Source organism: Myotis daubentonii, chromosome 18, assembly GCF_963259705.1.
Source record: "Myotis daubentonii chromosome 18, mMyoDau2.1, whole genome shotgun sequence".
NCBI lineage: Eukaryota > Metazoa > Chordata > Mammalia > Chiroptera > Vespertilionidae > Myotis > Myotis daubentonii.
Genome location: NC_081857.1, coordinates 15,530,664 through 15,555,603, shown reverse-complemented (window position 1 = coordinate 15,555,603; position 24,940 = coordinate 15,530,664). Strand labels below are relative to the sequence as shown.

The 24,940-nt window shown below is 38.1% G+C and overlaps 1 protein-coding gene across 13 annotated transcripts in view; it reads right to left on the bottom strand.

The window, feature by feature from the left end:
* RPS6KC1 (ribosomal protein S6 kinase C1) overlaps positions 1 to 24,940 on the bottom strand; it is a 141,640-nt gene that overhangs the window by 40,152 nt on the left and 76,548 nt on the right. For 11 of the 13 annotated variants that reach the window (XM_059674159.1, XM_059674156.1, XM_059674162.1 and 8 more), the window contains 2 exons: positions 22,257 to 22,349; positions 1,035 to 1,082 (listed from right to left, as the gene is read on the bottom strand). In XM_059674159.1, the coding sequence (XP_059530142.1) occupies positions 1,035 to 1,082; positions 22,257 to 22,349 (141 nt within the window). Of the gene's footprint in view, positions 1 to 1,034; positions 1,083 to 14,105; positions 14,151 to 22,256; positions 22,350 to 24,940 lie in introns of those variants that run through there. The other 2 variants (XM_059674169.1, XM_059674161.1) reach the window with 2 other exon arrangements.

Here is a 24,940-nt window from a genome sequence, read left to right as displayed (position 1 = left end):
ACAAAGCTGCCATTAAAATCAATTATGTGGGTCAGTGTTTTTATTAGAGATGCTCTCGAACTAAGTCATCAGGATCACACACAGTTATTTCTCTATGACCTTTTCTTAAGTTTTATTTACTTGTGTATATCTTTAAAGCAGTAGACATTGTGAGATCAATTCGAATTCCTGAGACACAAAAGGTATTCCTAGATTAAACAGGCAATTTTAAAATTCTATTCCAAAAAAGCACAAAGATTATTTTAGTTTTCTCCAAAGGAACAGGTGTGTGTAGTTTCTAGTGTCATACCTTGGTTTAAAAATCTGGGGAAATGCCAGTGATAAAATATATTCATAAAAAGAAATTTGTTTCAGTATATGTCAATGTGATCTACTGCCATGCATCAAAAAAAGAAATATAAAATTAATATGAAATTGATTAATTCTAGATGCAGTGGAAATGCTTAAATTGGGATATTTGTAGAATATGTACTGTCACAATCCATTTCAAATACAACTTAGAAATTTTAAAACTGAGAGGATTTTCCTTCCTTATTCAAATGGGGTTACAAATGGAGTTATATAGAGAATCAAAACAAAAATATAAAAGAAGGCCAGGGATGTAGATAACACTTTCCCAAATATTTGTTATAAAGACTTTAAGGTAAAATGTCAGCACTTAATCATAATCATAGGTTAAAAGGTATATGGTCTCCACAAATTACACAAGAAGTATTAGAGGTGAATTTAAACTGTACATTATACATTTAAACAACATGAAATGAGTCAACTTATCCAAATTATTTCCTCCATACTCTATTACCTAAAATGCTTGTTAAATGTATGCGATGGAAGGACAAAAGATAAAATAAATACAGAACATCACAAATATAAATGAACATTCCAAATAGAACATTAAAACACCCAGGAAAACAATATTATTTTTTTTCTTTCAGAGCACAATTTGAAAATAAATTTCAAGATCATTAAACATATAAATAAAACTTTAAAATTACTTAAAAAATTAAATAAATAAACATACAAATTCTACTTACTTTTAAAATGAAGGTCTGTTCTGTCCTTGTGTCCATTACAAGTAAAACCTACATAAAAAATATGAGTAATAATTTATTCACAATACAATGCAACATTAACTCATAACTTTTTAAAACTACACTTTAAGGGTTTGGGGGAAAGTGCTAAACTGACTCCACAAAAGATTGTTAACTTCTGAATAGAATTTTTTTTGTTTGTTTTTTGTTAAGGCACCAAGTCACAGGATTAAAGTAGTCTTACCTAAAGGTTTTATTATTGTTTTCTTTCTAAAAATGCCGTATTTTAGAAACATTAGTGTTTCCTAGATTTACTTTAAAATATATTTCTTAAAAGTGAATGAAAAATTATTTTAGACATTACTTTAGAATTTTTTTCTCATGAAACATTAGTTAAGAAGTAAAAAAAAAAAAAACTTTTATAGTAATTGCCGAAATCTCGATTTTCTCCCTAAAGCCCCTCATGTAGCCACTTGTTATTATAATGTAATCTCAGTAACTCAAGCTCCAGTCTGAGGCATCCTTATGGTCCCACTTCTCCATCCTGGACTCATCCTAACTCAGTGATGACGAACCTATAACACGCGTGTCAGAGGTGATACCCAAACTCATTTTTTTGGTTGATTTTTCTTTGTTAAATGGCATTTAAATATATAAAATAAATATCAAAAATATACATCTTTGTTTTACTATGGTTGCAAATATCAAAAAATTTCTATATGTGACACAGCACCAGAGTTAAGTTAGGGTTTTTCAAAATGCTGACACACCGAGCTCAAAGGGTTCGCCATTCATGTCCTAACTCCTCTTTTTCCCTCAGCAAATTCTGTTAGCCTTATCTTCAAAATGTATCTAGAACTGAAGTGTCTCACCACTTCATGGCTATTTCCCTAATCCAAAGACACACCTGGATTAGAACAACTGCCTTCCCAGCAGATCTCTCTGCTTCCACCTTTGCTGCCCTTGGTCTGTTCTCTAAATAGCAGGCAGGGTTTTCTTTTTAAAACAGAAGTAGATCATGTCACTCCTCTCATTCAGATAAAAGACCTAAGTCCAAAAGATGATCTCAAGACCCCTAATGAGCGCGCACACTGCCACTCAAACTCCCGACTCCCCACCCTCTTGATAGATGGAAGGAGCGAAGAGAGATACAAAATTATCCTACCATTTTAATATTTTATTATTAAATAAATAACCAGAGGTTGGCAAACTTTTTCTATAAAGAGACAGATAGCAAATATTTTAGCTTTGCAGGCCCATGCGGGAGGTCTCTGCTGCGGCAATTCAACCCCACGTTGTAGCACCAAAGCAGCCACCATCTGAAACGGGCTGTGACAGGAGTACTTACACCACAGAAATCGGCAAGCACTGTAAACAGGGATTTTTTTCCCCCTCAACTCCAGAGCACTGGGAGTCAAGGATGAAAAAAAACTGGTGGTCAGAAGAAAACGTGGCGAGTTAGGATGAGACAGCAATTTGAGAAGATGGTAAATTCCATTTTCAACATGATGAATTTGAAGTAATAGTGACATCATCTTTGACCTCTCTTCTGAGTGCCTGATATACTTATGTAGGTCTCCATTTAATTCCAATTGAATATTCCCACAGATATCTCCTGAGCTCACCCCTTTCTCTCCCGAAGTCCTGTCCCCACTAAAAACAAAACCAAACCCTGTTTCTCCTCCTATAAAACTGAATACCACCACCATCCACAGAACGCCCCCAAACCAAATAGTTCCCTAAGTCACTATAAATCCCCTGGCCCCTACCTTCATAACCAATGACTAAGACAGTCAATTCCACCTTCTATTTCCTTATCCATCCTCTACTGTCCTTCACCAGGCTTTAAGGGTTTACTATGTGCTGTGCTTTAACCATGTGTAATCAATGTTAATTCTTTTAACTACCCAGTGTGATAATTTTACCATTTCTATTCTACCTGTGAAGAAATTACAGCTTCATCTGTAGGAGCTATAATGGTAGATAATAATGGTGTCTATCGTATGTGAAAATTTCAGTGAGAGATAATCTTGTAAAAGTACTGGTATAGCCAGTTGTTATTATTACTGCTATCACTATTATTGCTTCTTCTCCCTTAAATGTTCTCCCATCCACTTACCAAACAAGTGCTCATCTTTTCAAATGTCTCTCAGTAACAGTCTTTTCTTCCTTTGTTCTCACCCTGTATACGTTACCAACTTCTATATAGCATTTCTAATCCTTCACTTTGGTTTTATGCTTACTTGTCTCTCTCCCAATTTAAGGTTTGTATCAGCATGTTGAAAGAAGAATAATGGTCACCAAAGATGTGTTCCCCAGTGTCTCCAGTGAGGAACACAGCCCTGCCAGCACCTTGGGTTTAGCCCAACATGACATACGTCAGACATCTATCCCATGTGACAATAAATTCAGCTGTTTTAAGCTGCTCAGTTTGTAATACTTTGTTATGGCAGCAACAGAAAGCTGTATAGGGCAGAAATTATGTCTCCTCCGACCTATGTGTCTCCCATAATAAATGTTCAAAGTGAATAAATTCAGGTATAAAAGTATGGAAGGTAGACGGCAATATCAGAATGAAGCTTAGAAAATAAATTGAAACTAAAGGTTTATTCTAGTATTTGAGCATTCTCCATAAAGACAATAGCTAAAGGCAGGAGAACATGCCCCACTTAAAAAAAAAAAAAATGCTTACTTTATAGGCACTATATTTGGGTTTTAAAGAATTAAATCATGCCGAAACCGGTTTGGCTCAGTGGATAGAGCGTCGGCCTGCGGACTGAAGGGTCCCAGGTTCGATTCCGGTCAAGGGCATGTACCTGGGTTGCGGGCACATCCCCAGTGGGAGATGTGCAGGAGGCAGCTGATCGATGTTTCTCTCTCATCGATGTTTCTAACTATCTCTCTCCCTTCCTGTCTGTGAAAAATCAATTAAAAAAAAAAAAGAATTAGATCATGTAATGCACTCAACAATCCAATAAGGTAGATACACTTTAACCAATGTTACAGTTGCTCATGCTCAAGAATTTAAGAAATGGTAAAGGTGAAATTTAAACCCTAGCAGTCTGGCTACAGGGTTCTTCTTTTTTAATTGCTAAGCTATACTAGTTAGGTCTAAGTTCTATGTCATACATAGTTGTTATATTGAGAATATATATATATATATATATAAAAGCCTAAGCGACCATTACGACCGGATGACCTGCTGGTAGCTATGATGTGCACTGACCGTCAGGGGGCAGACACTCAATGCAGGAGCTGCCTCCTGGTGGTCAGTGCGCTCCCACAGCCAACCTCCCGTGGCTGGCCAATCTCCCACAGTCCCTACCCCTGGCCAGCTGGCCCCAATCGGCCCCAATCACCAGCCAGGCCAAGGGACCCCACCCGTGCACGATTTCGTGCACCGGGCCTTTAGTATAGACAATAACCACCAAAATTGTAGTGAGAAAGGTACAAAGAAAACCAGAAAATGTAGAGGTTTAAAAACAATAAAACCATGTCAAGGAAAGAAAATGCTTTCAATTAGTGTAAGCATCTAGAAGCCACGAAGACTGAAAAGGAGAAGGGATTACTGCCCAGGGAATATAAAGCCACTGGTAACTTGTTAACAAATATTGCATTATGCAGTGAACTGGTGGAGATAGGAGCCAGACTCCTCTGAATTAATAATGGGTGATAAGAAAATGGAGGTGACATATATAAATCTTTTAATACAAAAATATATCAAAAGGAAAAACATTAAAATGAAAGAGTTGGTAGGATCATCAGGTTGAAACTATTTTCGGAGGATAGACCTATTCTCCCCATAATTTCCCTTTGAGCTACCTTCTGCACCAATCTTCCACTGCATGGAAACACATTCAAAGAACTTGAACCTTGACAGTTAAAGTAACATATCATGAGAGCAAAAGGCGGCACAGGGCCCTGCCCTTTCTCTGCAAAAAAGAAAGTGAGCCTGTGAAGACATCAGGTCCTCAGATCTCATTTGTTTTTATATCAAGTTGTGACTCCTTTAAGCCACTCACCAGAATGCCAGTCCTACTTAATCAAGATATATCTCTATGAAATAGATATGTTTCACTAGATAAAAGGTATGGAAGCTGTACAAAGGAAAGAACTTCTTTCTCCTACCAGAAGCTTCCGAATTGTCTAAACTGCCTCTATGCACATAAATCAGAAGTGGTATCTCTTTGCCGTCTCACTTAGCCATGAAGCATGAAGTGGATCAGATAAAAAGGCCACATGAAGACCGATAAACATGCCTGGGAAGTGCTGCTTTGTTTACATTTACTTTCTTCTCCTACCAAGTTTGTCTGCAGCTGGACAACGTTCACATTGAGGCCATAAACACAAGAACATATGTGGTTTTTTTAAAATGTGCCCTTTGACTGTCAATTTCTCCCAAACAGGTGTTGGCTAAATGATTATAAATTGGCCTCTGGATACACCTCTTCAACTGAGCCGTACAGGGCTGGTGATAATATAATTAGACCTAAAAACATCAGGCCAGTGAATGCTTTCCATCTGTTTGGCAATAATGTTTAGTTAACAATAGTCTTTAAAAGAAGCACCTTCAACTTCAGTTCTTAAAGTTATTTATAGAGCCATTCTTAACACACCAGCACTCTTGCTAACAAGAGCTTTAGCCACTTGGAAATTATTAGCCATACGGCTGTATACAAAGAGAAATGACTGCATTTAACATCTGTATCTTTCCAAATGTACACGCTTCAACCTCATTTAAAGTCATTTCTTAATGAACAGTGCTGTGGTGCTGCATTAATATTATAGTTGCATGCACAAAGATCATAAGGAGCCAAACATTTTTTTAATGCCAATAGTAGGCCAATCTGTAATGAAGCTGTCAGCATAAAGGACAAAATAATAGCTTCTTTAACCCTCAAACAGAATTTGTTCATTTGTAGCATAGAACACATCAATTTAAAAACTGCTCATGGGTTTGCTCACCTTTATAAAGACAAAAATCTAATTTGGTACTAATTTGATACAATTGTCTTTCCAATAAAAGGCTCCTAACCCATCTCTTATTTCATAATAAAACAAGTACTATAACTAAAACTGTCATGAAATAATTATCTTGGATAGCATACCTTATTGAGAGAATACAATTAATGTATTTCCCTTTCATTTTTCACACTTACTTATCAGCACTATATTAGCATACGGTCTAATAGAAGAGATTACTCCATCTTTGCCTGTAGTAGTATCTAAAAGGACTGCTCCTCACTGGGGAAAAAAGCAGACAACTTATCCCATAAGGATTAGCCTCATCTGTCCTTGAATTCCACCAACACAACGAGACTCCTCCACTCTTTCTTCACAACAGTGGTAGGAAAAGCTCCAATGGATTAGAAGTCTGGGTCTCTCCATTAACTAGAATAGGGAAGGCCTAATAGTTAACTAGGTTCCACCTTTGGAAAGACAGGAGGGGTGGAGGAGCATATCAAAAGCATCAAATAATGATAATTTTTTAAGCATATGAAGAATAAATTTGGAGAAAAGAGATTCTACCCTAAAGACACTGATTGTGGTGAAGTATGGAGAGCTCCCTTCACAGAAGATTGTGTCACCCATTTTTTAATCTTTTTAGATATTTAAATGTTGACATTCAAAATCTGTATGTCTCTAAAAATAACTTCAGCTTCAATGCCTTTAAAAAGTAAAATTACCACCCTAGCTGGTTTGGCTCAGTGGATAGAGCGCCAGACTGCGGACTGAAAGGTCCCGGGTTCAATTCCAGGCAAGTGCACATGCCCGGGTTACGGGTTCGATCCCCAGTAGGGGGCTTGCAGGAGGCAGTCAATCAATGATTCTCTCTCATCATTGATGTTTCTATCTCTCTTTCCCTCTCCCTTTCTCTCTGAAATCAATAAAAAATGTATATTTTAAAAAATAAAAGCTTTAAAAAAAGAAAAGAAAAAAAGATTACTGAGTAATTTGAGAGAATATCTATCTATGTCTACTTTGGTGCTTGTTACTTCACAGGACTCCAGAACAATTCATAAATGTTAGAAAAATGTTAAGAAAAGTCAACAGAGTCATCTTGGACCAACACAGCCTTCCCTTAATGGTATCAAAGCACTATTCTTGTTTGCTAGATACAATCTGACTGGACTTCAACTGTGAAAATTGTAACTCTGGGAATCCACACAACAATGAACATACCAGAAAAGAATGCGATCAACATAATAATAAAGAAGCCAGAGAAAACATACAGGCACAACTGTAATACAGTTTTTCTCAACTAAGTTTCAGACTAATAAGATAAACTTACTATGCTCTCTTTTAAAATCATTTACACTTAACCATTTTAGTGTTATTAACTAAACTCATCTTGGCAGCATTACCGGAGCTGGTAATATTATTTTTCTGTAGAAATGGTTTTGAACAACAAACCTTTGGTTCCCCCCCAATACCACATGATGATAATTAAATGTTATTTATTTACTAAATACCCATCTCATTTTGTATGCTTATCATATTCAAAATGTATTTCTAAAACTGTTAATTATTAATTCCATACCTTATTCTCATAAGATATCTCTTTTAAAAATTTAACAACCAGAAAACAAGGAAAAGGTGACTTTTAATACCAATAATTCTCCCCACTAGGGTCTAACTGTCTCTTCCTTTGGCATCAGAAGGCTAGCAATGTTCCCAGGAACTGCAAAAGCAGAAGATATTGAGCCTCCAACTTTAGTGCATCAGAAGTCGCAGCATCAAAAGCATCAGCATGAACAGACTGTGTAGAGGCACTTCTCTCATGTTATGCCATGAAACCAAGCTGTTCTTGGTGGTCATATGTTCACAAAAGTTATTTCACTGATGAGAATTGAAATACAAAAGTAAAATTCAAGATGGATACCTATAAACTCTGATCTAAAGAATATCTTCATTTACTATTCCAAGGATCTATTTTCAGTAGAGAAAAGTATGAAAGGTAACCTTAGAATTTAAGGGGGACAGAAAAAAATCCTTTGGAGTCTTATTTGTCCTAGAACTTTCAATATGCCACATTATCATGAAATGAACAAACAATCCAAAAAGGGTAATGCTTTGTGGATTGCTGGCAGTCAAAAAATTACCAACCAGCTTAGAACAAGATGAAATATATCTCTTTGAGCAAGGGTGGGAAATGTCCAGCCCGAGAAATGATTTGGTCTGGCTCTGCTAGGGCATTAGGGGTGAGTTAATTAAATGTTTGACCAAATATAGCAGGCTAATTTTTAACTTGATAATTTTGTATGGCCTCTGAATGATGTTATAACTATCCAAATAGCCCTTGGCAGAAAAAGGTTCCCCGGCCCTGACTTAGAGACATCTTCAAAGGTAGAAAACAACAGGCCAAATCAACAGGAATGCATGGAGATAGTACTCAAGATTCACATTTCTTTCTAGTTATTAAATTCAAAATACCGTAATTCAAAGTATACTTTAAATGTTTATCCAAACATCTTAACTCCTAAAAAAAAAATCCCCTATTTAAGTTTAGCTAATTATCTTATCCGTCTTAACTACAGGCAAATTGGGGCAGGGACAGCACAGAAAGAACATTAGGAAAAGCAAGCAACAAAACTAAGCTGGTAAATAACTAATTTATCTGTAAGAAAGCAACTAAAAATTAGATTTCTTTAAATGCCCAGACATGTGCAAAGGTTTTAGTATGCTAATTTTTTAATTAAAAGATATTTCAGCAGTGAAAGCTCTTTCATATGCACTACTGATTCTTCATCAAACGTTAACTTTCCAACTAAACACCAGTATAGCCGGTGGCAGCCTGAAGGTTTGCCATCTGCTGCTACCCAAAGTCACTGTGGCCACCTTCAGAACAGATGCATCAAAGCCCCAAGATAAGAGACTGAGGAAATACTGCCTAAGTCAGTGTAAGGGGGATGATGGACCCAGAGGCAGGCAAAAGGCAAGCTACCAGGAAATACACAACATCACGAACACTTAGAATATGTACCCAAGGTCACAGGGGACTCCAATGGCTACACAAAAAGACAAGAGAAATACTACTTCTAATGGAATTTACTTAAGTAAATTAAGTAAATGTGATGACTGTTCTCTTTAAAAAAAAGGAGGGGATCTGGTCACATTTAAAATCCCCTCTGATTTTATTCAAAATAAGTATACAATGAGTAAAATAAAACATAAAATGTAAGGTTTTTTTAATCAGTCTGTCTATGGATAACAATTTATATGTTTTTATGTAGTCATAAGACACTTTGTTTTGAAACGCTTGTTTTCTGTTACCATCACACCCACAATCCAAATGTTACCAAAGGAAAATGTACTTTGAGAAGAGGTTTTATAAAATCCACAAAATGCCAATTAAAAATCCTGATTTCTGCCTACTCAAAAAACCATTTATTTATGGTAATGATCACATTTACCACAATACCTCATATAGAAACAAAATACTGTGATGTGTTTTAAAATATTTTTAAAAAAGAGCATCTCAATCTGGCTATATTCAATTATGATACTGAATAACTGGCATATAATTACCTTGAAAGAAATTTACTAATATGAAATTTTCTTATCCTTCATCTTTGGCTTTCTGCTTTTTTAAATAAATTTTTTCATTTTTAATTTATTAATTTGAGAGAGAGAGAGAGAGAGAGAGAGAAAGAGAAAGGGAGAGAGAAACATCAATTTGTTGTTCCACTTAGTTATGCATTCTTTGGTTGACTCTTGCAAGTGCCTGGCCGGGGATGAACCCACAACCTTGGCGTGTAGGGACAATACTCTAACCAACTGAGCTACCAGGCTGGTGCTTTGCTTTCTGTTTTTTCTTTAATATTTTAAATGCAGCTAAAAGAAAATCATTATGGAAAATAAATTTTTAGAAAATAATGCAAAAAGCATCTTTTTTTAAAATATATTTCACCGATTTTTTACAGAGAGGAAGGGAGAGAGAGATAGTTAGAAACATCGATGAGAGAGAAACATCGATCAGCTGCCTCCTGCACACCTCCCACTGGGGATGTGCCCGCAACCAGGGTACATGCCCTTGACCGGAATCGAACCCGGAACCCTTCAGTCTGCAGGCCGACACTCTATCCACTGAGCCAAACCGGTTATGGCCAAAAAGCATCTTTTTAATCTTGGTTTGATAATGGCAACAGATGCATTTAGTTTGAATAATTCTAATCTAAATCCAGATTTTTTAAAGTTCTTCAAAAGTTCCACAGGGAATTTGTTACTAATTAATTTAAAATTAGGGCATTATTAAGCATTCATATACCATAAGAACTGCCAATGAATCCCATTTGTCCTGTCCTCTGTTTAAATGGAATGTAGTCATAAACTGTTGTATGCAACCAGGGATGGTTTCTATAACATAATACAATTGTGTACTGTGTGTGTGTACCCCACGTGAACTCAATTTATATCTTTGTATACTTAGTAAATTCAATAATAACTATGATCTTTTAAAAATATTTTTATTGATTTTTTACATAGAGGAAGGGCGAGGGATAGAGAGTTAGAAACATCGATGAGAGAGAAACATCGATCAGCTGCCTCCTGCACACTCCCTACTGGGTATGTGCCTGCAAGCAAGGTACATGCCCTTGACCGGAATCGAACCTGGGACCCTTGAGTCCGCAGGCCAACACTCTATCCACTGAGTCAAACCGGTGAGGGCACTATGATGATTTTTTAACTATCATAGTTTTTCACTGTGATAACTAAGAGTAAATGCTACCACAGTATATGTCCTAAGATATGTTATAAACATTATGAATTATACAATTAGGAAAAGAAAAGTATATTTTGATGATACTAAAACAAACTTGCCAATAGAAGTAATTTACTCAAAATTCAAAGCCTACATTGTTTCATTTCTCCAAAGCACATTGAAATATGATTGGCAAAGTTTGTTTTCTTTGACAGACTAATATCAGGATCAGAAAAGAAAAGAGATTTTAAAAATGTTTCTCTACTTCCCATCTAAAAGTCGGCCAAACCTCTGGATTATTCATCTTTAGGCAAATAGCTAAATGTAAGCCTTGCCCTACAGCAATACAAAATACCTGTATACTCCAGAAAAACAGCCCAAGAAGTAATTATTTCAGCCACAAACACGAATTTAAGAATTTCTTATATTCCTGTTAGTCAGTGTCAATAAATGTAAGCCATCAATATCAATGATGTCTCATACTAGGATGTGAGGTTAATGATTTAGTGAACAATAAAGCCAACACTGAAATGTCTTTTATATACATACCCCCCAAAAAAAGAAAATTTTATTTTGTATAATTTTCAAATCCTAGGCCTATACACCTATTACTTCATAAAACCCGCTTCCAAAGGACATGGTGTGTCTTTGTAAGAAAACGATATAAACATAGCAGAAGGCAGAATATAAGGCAGAAACAATTGGGTTTAAAATAGAAATGCTGAAGAGCTAGGAAAACATCCTCTTCTCAGATCCAAAGGCTTTAAAAGTTACCTCTCTACACCTTCATCATTCTCATTTTGGTTATCTTTTCCGTTTCTGTGAAGCAACTTGCCCAAGGCCACAAAGAGATTATGCTAAAGAGAGGTTAAAACTCAGTTGGTTGGGCATAGCCCGACACCAAATGGTTCTCAGTTGGATTCTCAGGGCACATGCCAGAGTTGCAAGCTTGATCCCTGGTAGGGGGCATGCAGGAAGCAGCTGATCGATGTTTCGCTCTCTCCCTCTCCCTTCCTCTCTCTCTAAAAATTAATTTTTAAAAATCTTAAATAATGACTTGAATTTAGATGAAAATTAATTCAATTAAAAGTATAGTCTATTGTATTTAGCTTTAGATCTCTTCTTACTTGCATTTGCTAGAAAAACCTAATACTCTAGTGCTGATACAAACTAAGTCTATTCATATCCTGGTTTTATTCTGCTGCTAGATGTGTTCTATAAATATACTTGAATTGTTTATAGGTCCTGAAAACATAAATCCCTAAAAAGCAGCAAGTATGTCTACATAGTTTTTATATAGTGTTCAGAAGTAGTGCAGTGTATACTCAGTTAATAAATGCTACCTTATAATGATAATGGACACAGAGGCTACATCTTCAAGTCAATCAATACATATCCAACTAAGTTGCCAATGTCAAAGGTAGCCTGATTGCAATTCAGAAGAAAATGCCTCAAGGGCAAGGAAGCTATTACTTTTAAATGTTTCTAATGAGTTTTGTACTTTCATAGCAGATGGAGCTGAACTTCTGTTATGAATTAAAACTGAACAATGTTTTAAGATGACCTGGAAAATTTATTTAGTATAAAAATACAATGTGTTCATGTTCTAAAAAAATTCCAAAATATTTGAAAGCATATATGTAACACAAGGCACAACGCTCATTCTCAAACTGGCAATTTCATTGACTGCAACAAAGTACTCTGCCAACAATCTACGGGTGTGCACTGTGAGAGAAGGTGAAAGGGGAGGTGGAGGAACATTCTGACAATTGTCCATTCAACCCACCCTCTTGCTCTGATCCTGCTGGTGTAGTATATTTTGAGGTGCAGACTCACTGAGTATTTGAAATCTTAAAACCCATATATTGTCTCTTTTTGTTCCCTTTACAACTATTCAGCAAGCATTTATTGAATCCTTATTGCATGGACAGCACTGTATTCAGTTAGGCATTATCAGAGAAAATAAAAAGGAATAGAAGATATAGTTCCTGCCTTTCAGGACAAGTTAACAATATATTTAAGGCAACTAAAATTATACAAGTGAAAATAATACATAATTGAATGCTAAACTTAATTCAAAGAAAGAAAAGATGAGTAAGTATTAGTTATGGAGGAGGCAAGCTTTCAGCTATCTTGAAGAATAGACTAAACATAAGTGGCCGAGTAGGAAGAACTGAAAAAGCTGAAGAAGCTAGCAAGAGAGCAACCCCTTTACACTCTTCTATAACCTAAATCATACTCACCCCTCCTTTCTTTGCTTTGCTTATTCTAGGAAGCCTCTGGAGAGCCCGAGCTAGGTGCCCCTCCTGTATGTTCCCACAATACCCTAGTGTACACTTTCCCTTCACCCAAAGCACTTTCACGCTGTATTGTAACTGTCAGTTCATTTCTATTTCCCACTCAATTATAAACTCTGAGAGGGTAGAGATTAGGTGTGTTTTTTATTCACCATTATACCTCCAGTGGCTAATACCCAATACACAGAAGTTCAATAAATATTTGCTGAATGAATGAATGTGAAAACAGACATGGAAAAGACATGCAGAGAAATGGTGAGGAGGCAGGAAAATTAGAATAAATGGTTTGTACACTGAGTATCTGCTATTTGAAAATCTCTATGCTAATGCCAAGAATCCAAAATTAAATAAGATGTAGTCACTAAGCTGCTGTTTGATATGTTATTGAGACGTACTCTCCAAAAACATGTATCTTGAGCACAGGATTTAGACTATCTATTCTGTCTAACAGATGTCTGTAAATACAGTGCCAAAATAAAAATGTTCATTTTTTAACAAGAAGAAGAAAAATGCTTGATCACTTGAGGGATATGAAGGCTTACTGTAGGAGGCACAGAAATGTCAAAAACTACCATACAAATACAAAATACATTGCAACTGAAAAAAATTCCATACAATATGGATGAATGCTATCACACATAAGTTCAAGGTATTAAAAGAACACAGCAAAAGCCCTAGCCAGTTTGGCCCAGTGGATAGAGCGTCGGCCTGCAGACCAAAGGGTTTGATTCTGATCAAGGGCATGTACCTTGGTTGCAGGCTCCTCCCTGGCTCAGGCTCTGGTCAGGGCGTGTGCAGGATGCAACCAGTAGATGTATTTTTCTCACATCGATGTTTCTCTGTCTTTCCCTCCCTCTCTCTTCCAACTCTCCCTAAAAATCAATGGAAAAATATCTTCGGGTGAGTATTAACAACAAAAAAAGAACACAGCAAGAGATATTTAAATCAGAAAACAAAGAAGGCTTCCAAGAGAAGACAACAATTAAGAATGAGAAGAAATTAAGTGAGGAAGAGAAGGAAAAGTCACTCCAGGCAGAGGGGGACATCATGTGTTAAACATGATGCCTTGCATACCTGATGGGTTCAACAGGACTGTGGCCAGAGAGCACGCTGTGGTGTCTGGGAAAAGGGGAGGAAGAAACACACTGAGAATCAAAGGTCTCGATAGGCTTAGCTAAAAAGCTTAAACTTTACCCTAAAAACTATGTGACGGTATTAAGAATTGTAAGCAAAAGGGTTATTAGTTTTAGAAAGATCACTTTAAGTTAATTGTTATAAATTATCCTCTAGCAGTGTTGATGATGAACTGGAGAAAAATAAGACTAGAGGAAAACAATAGTACATCTTTAAAGGGGAATAAGAAAATAGTGTACATCTTTACCTTAGAAAGAGTTTGGGATGCCTACATTTTAATTTGAAACCCAGCTGAAGGAAAGATGGGTTCGATGTAACTAGCAATACCCAGAGGGTGGTGGGTCAGCTTGAAATAATTATTCTGGCCATAAATTACCTACAGGACTCTTTGTACTATTTGATTTTAAAAAATTAACAACTTGAAAAAGATCAACAAAGACATGTGATCAAAATTATGGATGCCATGAAGCTGAGAGGACTACATAATGTGTTAAATTTAACATTATCTTAAATATAGATCACAACCTCCCATAGAAACCCCACTGAATAACAGTAAACAGATTTTAAAAGACGTAGAGTGACTGTAAACAAGAGAGATGTAAAAAGAGGACAAAATTTTAGTAGACAGAAAACAGATGCCAAATGTCTACAGGTGAAAACAACAACAAAAGGCAAGCCAATTCTTCCTGCAGAATTCCAGAAATGAGGGGTACCAGGTATCTCCTGAAAACAGGAGGACTGGGGAAAAGTCTACACTCTAGGCCACTGCACAGGCAGCCCGGCAGCTGCCCTCTCCTCCCCAGCAGAAGACTAGAGACATGGAATCAGAAACCGGACAGCTGAAGGTGGAACTGTTTGTACTGAAAACAGGAGCACTGTATGAAAACCTGCAGGCCGAATTGGTGAGGACATCCCCCTTCTCCCCGTGAGCTCCCAAAATGCTGCTGGCACTAGATGCCCAGGAGGGGATAGTTAAGGATCCTTACAGTGCCACTGTTTGCAGCACTTAAAAAATGGTGTGCCATCCTTATGGCATTGATGGCTTCTAATGAGAAATCCACTGTCATTCAAACTACTTTTCCTCTGTAAGTGCTTCTCTTTTGCTGCTTTCAAATTTTCTTGTCTTCACTTTTTAGAAGTTGGACTATGATGTGTGCCTTGCCATGGATTTGTTTGTATTATCCTGTTTGAGATTCACTTCTTGAATCTGTAGGATTATGTCTCGCCATATTTCTTCAAATACTTGTTAGCTCCCCCCTCTTTATCTGCAACCCCAATGACATGAGTGTTAGAACTGTTGATTTTGGCCTCATAGGTTCCTGTGTCTCTGTTCATTCCCCACCCCCACCCCCCCCACCCCCAGTCTATTTCTCTATTCAGATTGGGTAGTTTCCATTGTTCTATATTCAAATGCACTGTTGTCTCTCTGTCCTATCCATTCTGCTATTGAGCCCACTGAGAGTTTTTTCCCCCCCTCTTATTGTATTTTTTGGTTCTAAAATCTTCATTTGGTTTTTCTTTACACCTTCTGTTTCTTTGCTGAGACTTTCTATTTTGTTATGTGTGTCTGCAATTGCTCTCTGAAGTATTTTTATGATGGCTGTTGTAAATCCTGTGAGATAACTAACATCTCTGTCATCTCACTGTTGGTATCAGTGGATTATCTTTTCTCAATAATTTTCTATAGAAACTTGGACATTTTAAATATATATATATGTAAATTTATAAAATATATATATATAAATTTTATATATATATAAAATAAATATATACATATTTATATATATATGTATGTGTGTATATATATATATATATATATATATATATACACACACACACACACACATCTACACTAATAAAAGAGAAAAATGGTAATTGGCGTACGACGATACCCTTTTCATTGGCTAATCAGGGCTATATGCAAATTAACTGCCAACAAGATGGCGGTTAATTTGCATATGTAGGCACAATGCAGGGAGGCGAAAGGGAAAGCAGGAAGAAGCCCCCTGCCACTGACAGTGATCGGAAACCCAGGGGGGAGCTAAGAGCTGGGGGGCTGGGGCCGCCTTTGCCCTGCCCCCCAGCCATGATCGGAGAATCAGGCGCCTTTGCCGCCCTGGCCAGTGATAGCAGGAAGTAGGGGTGGAGCCAGCAATGGGAGCTGGACACGGTCGAAGCTGGCAGTCCAGGGAGCTAGGGGACCCTTGCCTGGGCCTAAAGCGGAGCCCACGATTGCGGGGCCACTGCAGCTGTGGGTCCCCGCTGCCCGGGCCGGACGCCTCAGCTAGAGGCATCCTGCAGTAGCAGGGGCAGAGCCCGCGCAATCGCGGCGCCCCCGCTGCCACTGCAGGTCCCCGCTGCCCGGGCCGGACGCCTAGGCCAGAGGCGTTAGGCCTGGGCAGGGGCGGAGCCTGCAACCGCGGGGAGCTGAGGGTCCCCTGCCCAGGCTGGACACCTCTGCCGGAGGCCTCAGGCCTGGTCAAGGGGCCGATCCGGTGATTGGTGATTGGAGGGTGATGAGGGTCAACTCCTCTGGCCGAGGCATCAGGCCTGGGCGGAGGGCTGATCCGGGGATTGGGGGGATATGATGGTCCCCTTGCCCAGGCCTGAAGCCTGGGTCAGAGGCATCAGGCTTGGGCGGGGGGTGGAGCAAGCGATCAGAGGGAGATGGGGGTCCCCTGCCCAGGCATGATTCCTGGGCCAGAGGCCTCAGGCCTGGGCGGGGGCCAGAGCCAGTGATCGGGGGGAGATGGGGGTCCCCTGTCCAAGCCTGACACCTCTGGCGGAGGCGTCAGGCCTGGGCAAGGGGCCGATCAGATGATCAGAGGGTGATGGGGGTCTATGCCTCTGGCCGAGGCATCAGGCCTGGGCAAGGGGCAGAGCCAGCAATCGGAGGGGTCTGGGGGTCCCTTGCCCAGGCCTGATGCCTGGGCCAGAGGCATCAGGCCTGGGCTGGGGGCAGAACCAGTGATGGGGGGAAATGAGGCCTGGGTAAGGGGCCGATCCTGCGATTGGAGGGTGATGGGGGTAAACGCCTGAGGGCTCCCAGTATGTGAGAGGGGGCAGGCTGGGCTGAGGGACGCTTCCCCCACACACACACACCCAGTGCACGAATTTTGTGCACCGGGCCCCTAGTATATATATAAAAGGCTAATGTGCTAAGTGTCCCTCCAACTGTCCAACCGGTCTCTATGATGTGCACTGACCACCAGAGGGCAGATGCTTAACTCAGGAGCTGCCGTGATGCGCACTGGCCATTTACAAAGAAATGGCACCACAGACCTGGTGTCAACAAAGCAACACTCGGCTTCCCCCAAGTGGGACACAGGCCCCGCCACCACCCCAGAACGACACCCCACCAAATCACAGCCAATGCTGCCAAGACCCCATGGTGCAAAATGCAGCCCACAGCCCAGCCCAGCCCGGAAATGGTGGCTGTGGGCACCAGGTAATGATGTCACGTAGCAACACCCAGCTTCATCTCTCTAGAGACTAGCCTCCTTGGAGTTTCTTTAGCCTAGGAACATGATTTGCTTTATAGCCAGGTGCAAACATTGTACACTTTAACCAAATGTTTGTAAAGCGTTTTCCCGTGCCTCATCTCTTTTGATCCTCACAGAAGTCCTGGAGTATGTAGAGAGGAGACTCAGTGGAATCCTATTTTGTTTTCATTAGCCGGAAAATGGAGATTTAGAAAGCTTAGAAACTTGACCCAACTGAAAAGAACTAAGAAATGGTGGACCTTGAAAATGACTTCAGGTTTTCTCACTGTGCAGAATATAGTCAAACACTGCTGCAGTTAAATATTTTACCCTTTGTTCTCTCTGCGTGATCTATAATTAATAATCTGCTTCATGTTGATATTTACTGCTGTGTTGCTGACAATTACCTGAAAGAGAAGTTGGGGTGCTTCACTGGGCTGGAAAAAGTTTAGCTAAGCCAGAAAGCAGGTCTAATTAAGCAAGTTTATTCTATACATATAAAAGACTAAGTTGACTCGCACATGCGCGATACATATAATGCTCTCACTGGCGCCAATCGCACGCATGTGTTTGGATCTGTCATTGTTGATGGTGAATTTGGTTGACACTATTATAGAAAAAGGGCGAATAGCAATATTAAATTATTTCTTCTAATAAATTTCCTTTTTAAAAAAATATATATTTTTATTGATTTTAGAGAGGAAGGAAGAGGGAGAGAGAGTTAGAAACATCAATGATGAGAGAAAATCACTGATTGGCTGCCTCCTGCACACCCCCCACTGGGGATCGAGCCCGCAACCCAGATATGTGCCCTTGACCGAAATCGAACCTGGGACCCTTCAGTCTGCAGGCCGACGCTCTATCCATCAAGCCAAACCAGCTAGGGCTAATAAATTTCCTTTTAATGTGCACGAATCCATGCACCATTATGAGACTCGTGATCTTATTTAATTTTTTTATTTTAGCTGTTCTCTCCTGACATCATTCTGATAAGTTATACAACAGTGAACTCTCTCAGAAATTCTCCCATCACTTGGACATCTTACCACCAGTTAAACTACCAATCTGGATTCCTAACTCAACTACAAATTACCTACATATAAATAATCCTTATACACAGAAACATATACACACCCTATATATTCATACCTATCACACACAAACACAAAAGTTTGTGCACCCACACATGCACAAACTTATATAAACCACAGGAATCCACCCATCCTTCTCACCCGAGTATGGTGTTTCCACTAATTTCTATTTTCCCCTGCTATTACCACATGAAGATTATGTGTAAAGAAATCGGAGGACTAAAATAAATCTTTATAAGTTATGTAATGTAAAAATCCAGGCACTGGCTTGGTAGCTCAGTTGGTTAGAGCATTACCTGATACACCAAGGTTTTGGGTTTGATCCCGGATCAGGGCATTGAATACAAGAATCAACCAATGAATGCATAAGTGGAACAAAAACCTGATGTTTCTCTTTCTCTTTCTTTTTTCCTTTCTTTTCTTCTCTGTCTCCTCTCTCTCTGCCCCCCCTTCACACACACCCACACTTCCTCTCTAAATTAAAAAAAAATCCATTCAACACTTGAATTCCTTCTACAATATCCCCAACCAATGATCCTTCAGCCTTTACTTGAATATCTATAATGACATGAAACAAGATATGAAGGAATCCAGTCTGCCTTTGGTCAAACCTAATTCTTGAAAGGTATCTCTAATCATTGGCCAAAATTTTGCCAACTTATACTCATTTAGTTCTAGTTGAAGTCTCATCCCTTACTATCTTTCTCCCAGGAAAACCAGACATTCTAGTATGTCCAAGATGTTATTCTGGCATAATGAATATCCCTTTTCACCCACAGATTTGAACAAAACATTATACAGTCCCTCTATACTGGAGAGCCCTCAAAAATATAAACATCATGCATGTTTTTATCAGTTAACCATTACTCATATTTCAGCTGTTCTGTATATATGATTTGGAGGGCCTTCACCAGCCTTATCATTCTTGCTTCTGAATGCACACCAGTTTATTTATAATCCAAGAGCCCTATGCTTAAATTTCTTGTTGCATATATATGTTAATCCCAATTAAAGGACAGAAAGTAACTTATTTACCTTTGAATACTAGACCAAGATGCAGCTTTGGAATTACTACACATCTGAGTAAAGACATCTGAGTGTCTTGAACAGTGGTACTAGATAGCAGTCTCATATTATACCAGTAGGTATCACTCTATAGATAATATAGTACCTAAAGTTATTTTCAGTTTCAATTCATTAAGTATTTTTTGAGTGTCCATGATGTGCCAGACATGCTTATAAGTGTTGAGAATACGGATGTGAACAAGAAAGACAAAATCTTGTTCTCAAGAACTTAAGGTCTATATAGTAATCTGTTTTATCTACTTTCTATATAAAAGTTTATAAACTCCTACCCTAGGGAAATTTTATTTTCCTAAGTTAATAAACAATAACACTCAAAATAACTCATAAAGAACAAATACTATAATGAAACAGAATCAGAGAAACTACGTTCTGTACGGGCTAGATTACCATATCCTATGTATTTTTTAGCCGTTTGAATTTATTCAATACTTCTCTTCCAAACTTCAAGTTTGTAAAATCCAAATTTTAGGTATTTCTCAGTACAACTGATAGGAATTTATATTTTTTAAAAATTCAAATTGTTTAAAGTTTACCTATTGATGCTCTTGCAAAGTAGAGACTATGTTACACATTTTAAAAGATTACTTGCAAAACTTATTTAATTCCCAGCCCTGGCCGGGTACTCAGTTGGTTAGAGAGCCGTCCTGATACGCCAAGACTGCAGGTATGACTCCCAGAATCAACCAATGAATTCACAAATAAGTGGAACAACAAAATCAATGTCTTTGTCTCTCTGTGTGTCTCTCTCTCAGTCTATCTCTATCTCAATCTGTCTCCCTCTCTCCCTTCCTCCTTCTCCCTCTCTTTCTCTAAAATCAATAAATAAAAATTTAAAGTAATAATAAAAGGCTTATTTAATTCCCATACATACTTCCTTATCTCTACTTAAGAAAGTTAAATGTCACCTTCTAAACACCAAACACAGGTTAACAGAGTAAAGACAGTAACAAATTATGCCTCAGCAAAGACTTAGGAATTCCTCCATTGTCAAAAGTTCTAAATTGAATAAATCAGGTGACTTACTCATAATTAGAGCATAGCAATGAAAGGACACACTTTGTCAAAATAAACAAGTCTAAGAGGGAGCGGACACTGTACATCAAAAAAGTTTATTTCCATGAACAGAAATCCAAGAACCAGGAAACTACTCAATTCCCATTTTGCCTCTCTTTACTCTCAAACTGAATGTTCTGAAAAGCCAGGGAAAACATGGTTAGGGCATCATTTCAGCCTCTAAAATCTTACTGCTTAGAATTCTTTAAGTTCAAAATTCAGTCATATGAATTTGAGAAAAATGATGCTTGTAAGAATTTAATAAGACACTGAGAGCTTCATGTAATACCCAACCTAATGTTCCTTTTGGAATACCTCAAGCTATAAATTACTATCTAAATTACCTGCGATATACTGCCTATTGCTCAGTTTTAGCATGGAATCACATGCATACTTTAGAAGACAAGAAGTACTCAGTAAGTTACAAATTATCACTAAGGTGCTTCATAAGAGATGGTTAATGTAAAAAAGATTTAAATTAATGTACACCTTAACATTAACTAAGGCACTTTCTTTGACTTTGAAAGGTAAAAGTAATGGTTAATCAAATATATTTAAAACACAGCTTATTATGTATAGTTTTTAAATTACAGTTTTAAATTTCTAAGAGGCCCAGTACTGGACATGTTTGGCGTATCTGAGATGATACCAAATTGGGGAAACTCAGTAGCAGATATCTGTTATCTTAGTATTTTTGTTCCAAATATAAAAGTGTGTGTGTGTGTGTGTGTGTGTGTGTGTGTGTGTGTGTGTGTGTGTAGAAGGGGGTTAAGTGTATTAGAAAAAAGCACAGCTTTTTAACTCACAAAGATCTAGATTTGAATTCTGCATTACCCTAAATTAGCTATGTGATCTTTGGGCAAGTTACTTAACCTCTTTTGAACATCATTTTCTCACCAAGATGCAAATAACAGAGTTGTGAAAATGATTAAGTAATTTGTTTTATATAAAGTGCCTAAGATATGGTCTGACACATAGTAGGTACTCAATAAACAGTAATTAGGAGAATGCCATTTTTCTTTTTGACTAATTGTATTGACTACACCAGTTAATGTGAATAACTACTGACTCCCAAGATTTTGTAACTATCAAAGTGTATCTTTACCCTGCTATAACAGGTTTAAAAAACCAAACCCCTACTGCACTGAATGCCAACAAATATGCACCTTCTCCTTTAGCTCCCATATATTTTGCATGACCTTACATGAATTGCTTAGATAAAAGCTTTTTCTCTTCTGCTTTTGTTATTTTAAAGTGCAGATGCATTTGAGTCATTTTCTCCTTTTGTTTCATATCCTTAAGATCCAAAGCTTCAAAGACATAATGTCAGCATGCAGTCGATTTATGACTGAACTCTTGAAGAGGCACTGAAGAATTACCTTGTCAATCACCCCAAGGACTCTGAAGGCCTTCAGCTCCTCGGCAGGGCTCCTTAGGTTCCAAGGGGGCCTTGAACTTAGTGATCCTGGAGGCTAATGGAAGATATCAAAGATTACACATCAATCAGGGAGGTACTTGAAGAAAGACTGCCTGCTGAAGCAAATGCCAGGCCAAAGGAAACTAAATTTATCATAAATCAGAGAATGGAAAGATGAAAGAAGTTTCTGTTTGTCTGTAATGTAAAATAAAAAAAAAATAATAAAATCAAAAATAAAGAAAATCAAAAAGAAAAAGCAAGAAAAAAGTTGCATGTAAATAAATCATGATAACATTTTAAAAAGAAAAATTATTGAGTTGATAGTTCCTCGCACAGTAATTCAGTTCAAAACTGTACAACTATAATGAAACTTTATAACAATTGGATAACTGAGCCAACAATTAATCATAGCCTTATATTTACCCCAGACCGCTCAAGAGTAATTTAGAATAGATAACTAAAAACAATGGAAAAATAGATAAACTTGGGGAGTGAGGGCACACAAGTCATCTCTCTCTTCATGAAACTACACTCCATTAGTGTTATGTTATAAATACATGGTATGTATTTTAAGAGAGATTGGCAGATTCCAGAAGAATTGCCAATAATAATGAAAAATTTAAAAACTCCATCATATAAGCAATAATTATTGGAAATAACCTTGTTTAAGCTAAAAAAAGAGATGATTTACAGGAGAAAGAAAATTTTTTTAAAATATGTGATGTGAAAAACTTAATCTGTTAGCTACAAAAAGTCCAAAAGGTCAGTGAACAGAGAAAAGCATGTATCAGTACTACGTACAATAAAAGAATAACCCTAACTTCCCAACCATTGACCTTAGTTTTTCCCTACCAGTAAAGTAAGACATTAGACTAGATAAACTCCAAAGACACTTCCATTTTGCATTTATAACGGAAAGATCAGACAGAGGCCTAAAACCAGGATTACAGGCTTTATTAGAGGAGAAGCACCTGCCGGGCTGCCTCACAAGGGGAGAACAGCAACACGTGCAGGGGTGGGCACGCCTTTTGAGGGGCAGAATGGGAAGGGGTGGGGGGCACACTGATTGTTGGCTTACTGTATTGTCCAGCTGTGGGCAAACTACGGCCCGTGGGCCGGATCCGGCCCATTTGAAATGAATAAAACTAAAAAAAAAAAAAAGACCGTACCCTTTTATGTAATGATGTTTACTTTGAATTTATATTAGTTCACACAAACACTCCATCGATGCTTTTGTTCCGGCCCTCCGGAACAAAATCGGTTGAAATGTATCTTAGAAGTATAAATTAAATCAATTTTAAATAATTATCCAGTACAATTGCTATTATTACCAACATTCTCAAGTTAGGTGTTTTTAAAAAGTTGTCTTTTTAAAAATTTTTAAATGTTTTTTTATTGATTTTAGAAAGAGAGGAAGGGAGAGGGAGAGATAGATGTAAACAACCCATTGTGGCCCTCGAGTCAAAAAGTTTGCCCACCCCTGGTATTGTCCATATAGGACAAGGCTTAGGGTATTTGGCAGGTGTGGATTGGTGGTCCAATGTACAGTCCATATAAGGTACCCGGTTAGTCACTCAGGTATTCTGGGCTGCAAGTTACGTCATACCCCGCCCACCAGTTGGGGGAAAGGAGGATCTATCAATAACCAGAAAGCAATGCTATATTAATCCTTATATTAAAATGGTGATGCTGCAAAGAATGACAGGAGACACAAAGTTTTGCTTTATTATATCCTCAGAGCAGGCCTTTTTGTTGTCAAAAATCTATTAGGCTACATAGAAAACATGTTTCCCCCATGAGTGGAAGATAAATATCCTGGTTAATCATTGTCAAGATTAATAGTTACTGAGACATCATTCTTGGTACTTCAAGTCCTCGTACTGACCAACATCACCAGACAGGAAGCTCCTTGAGAAGAGGAAATACGCCTTATTCATCTTTGTATTCACAATGCCTAGCATGTTAGTTGAAAGGAGAGAGGAAGAACAGAATAGAGAGGAAGGAGGAAGAGAGGAGCAAAACAAGAGAGAGGAGATTGCATAGATAAATTAGGTGTCATTTACAAATAGAAAATGTACTTGTCAAATTTTCTAAAAGCAGTAATTATAATCACTCTCTGTTTTTTTTGTTTGTTTTCTTTTTTGTGTTCTTTTTAAAATATATTTTATTTTTATTGATTTCAGAGAAGATAGGAGAGGGAGAGAGAGAGATAGAAACATCAAAGATGAGAGAGAATCCCTGATAGGATGCCTCCTGCACACCCCACCCTGGGGATCGAGCCCGCAACCAGAGCATGTGCCGTGACCAGGAATCGAACCCTGACCTCCTGGTTCATAGGTCAACATTCAACCACTGAGCCATCCTGGCTGGGCTGCTCTCCTTTCTGTTTGTTTTTAGGCTCAGCAAGCAAATACTAATTTGAATATGCCTGAAGAAGTAATGTTGGATTTTAAAAAAAGAGACATGCACCAAGAGGTCACTGGTTAAATTCCTGGTCAGGGCACCTGCCTGGGTTACAGGCTCTATCCCCAGTAGGGGGCGTACAGGAGGCAGCTGATTGATGTTTCTTTCTCATCAATGTTTACATCTATCTCTCCCTCTCCCTTCCTTTCTTTCTAAAATCAATAAAAAAACATTTAAAAATTT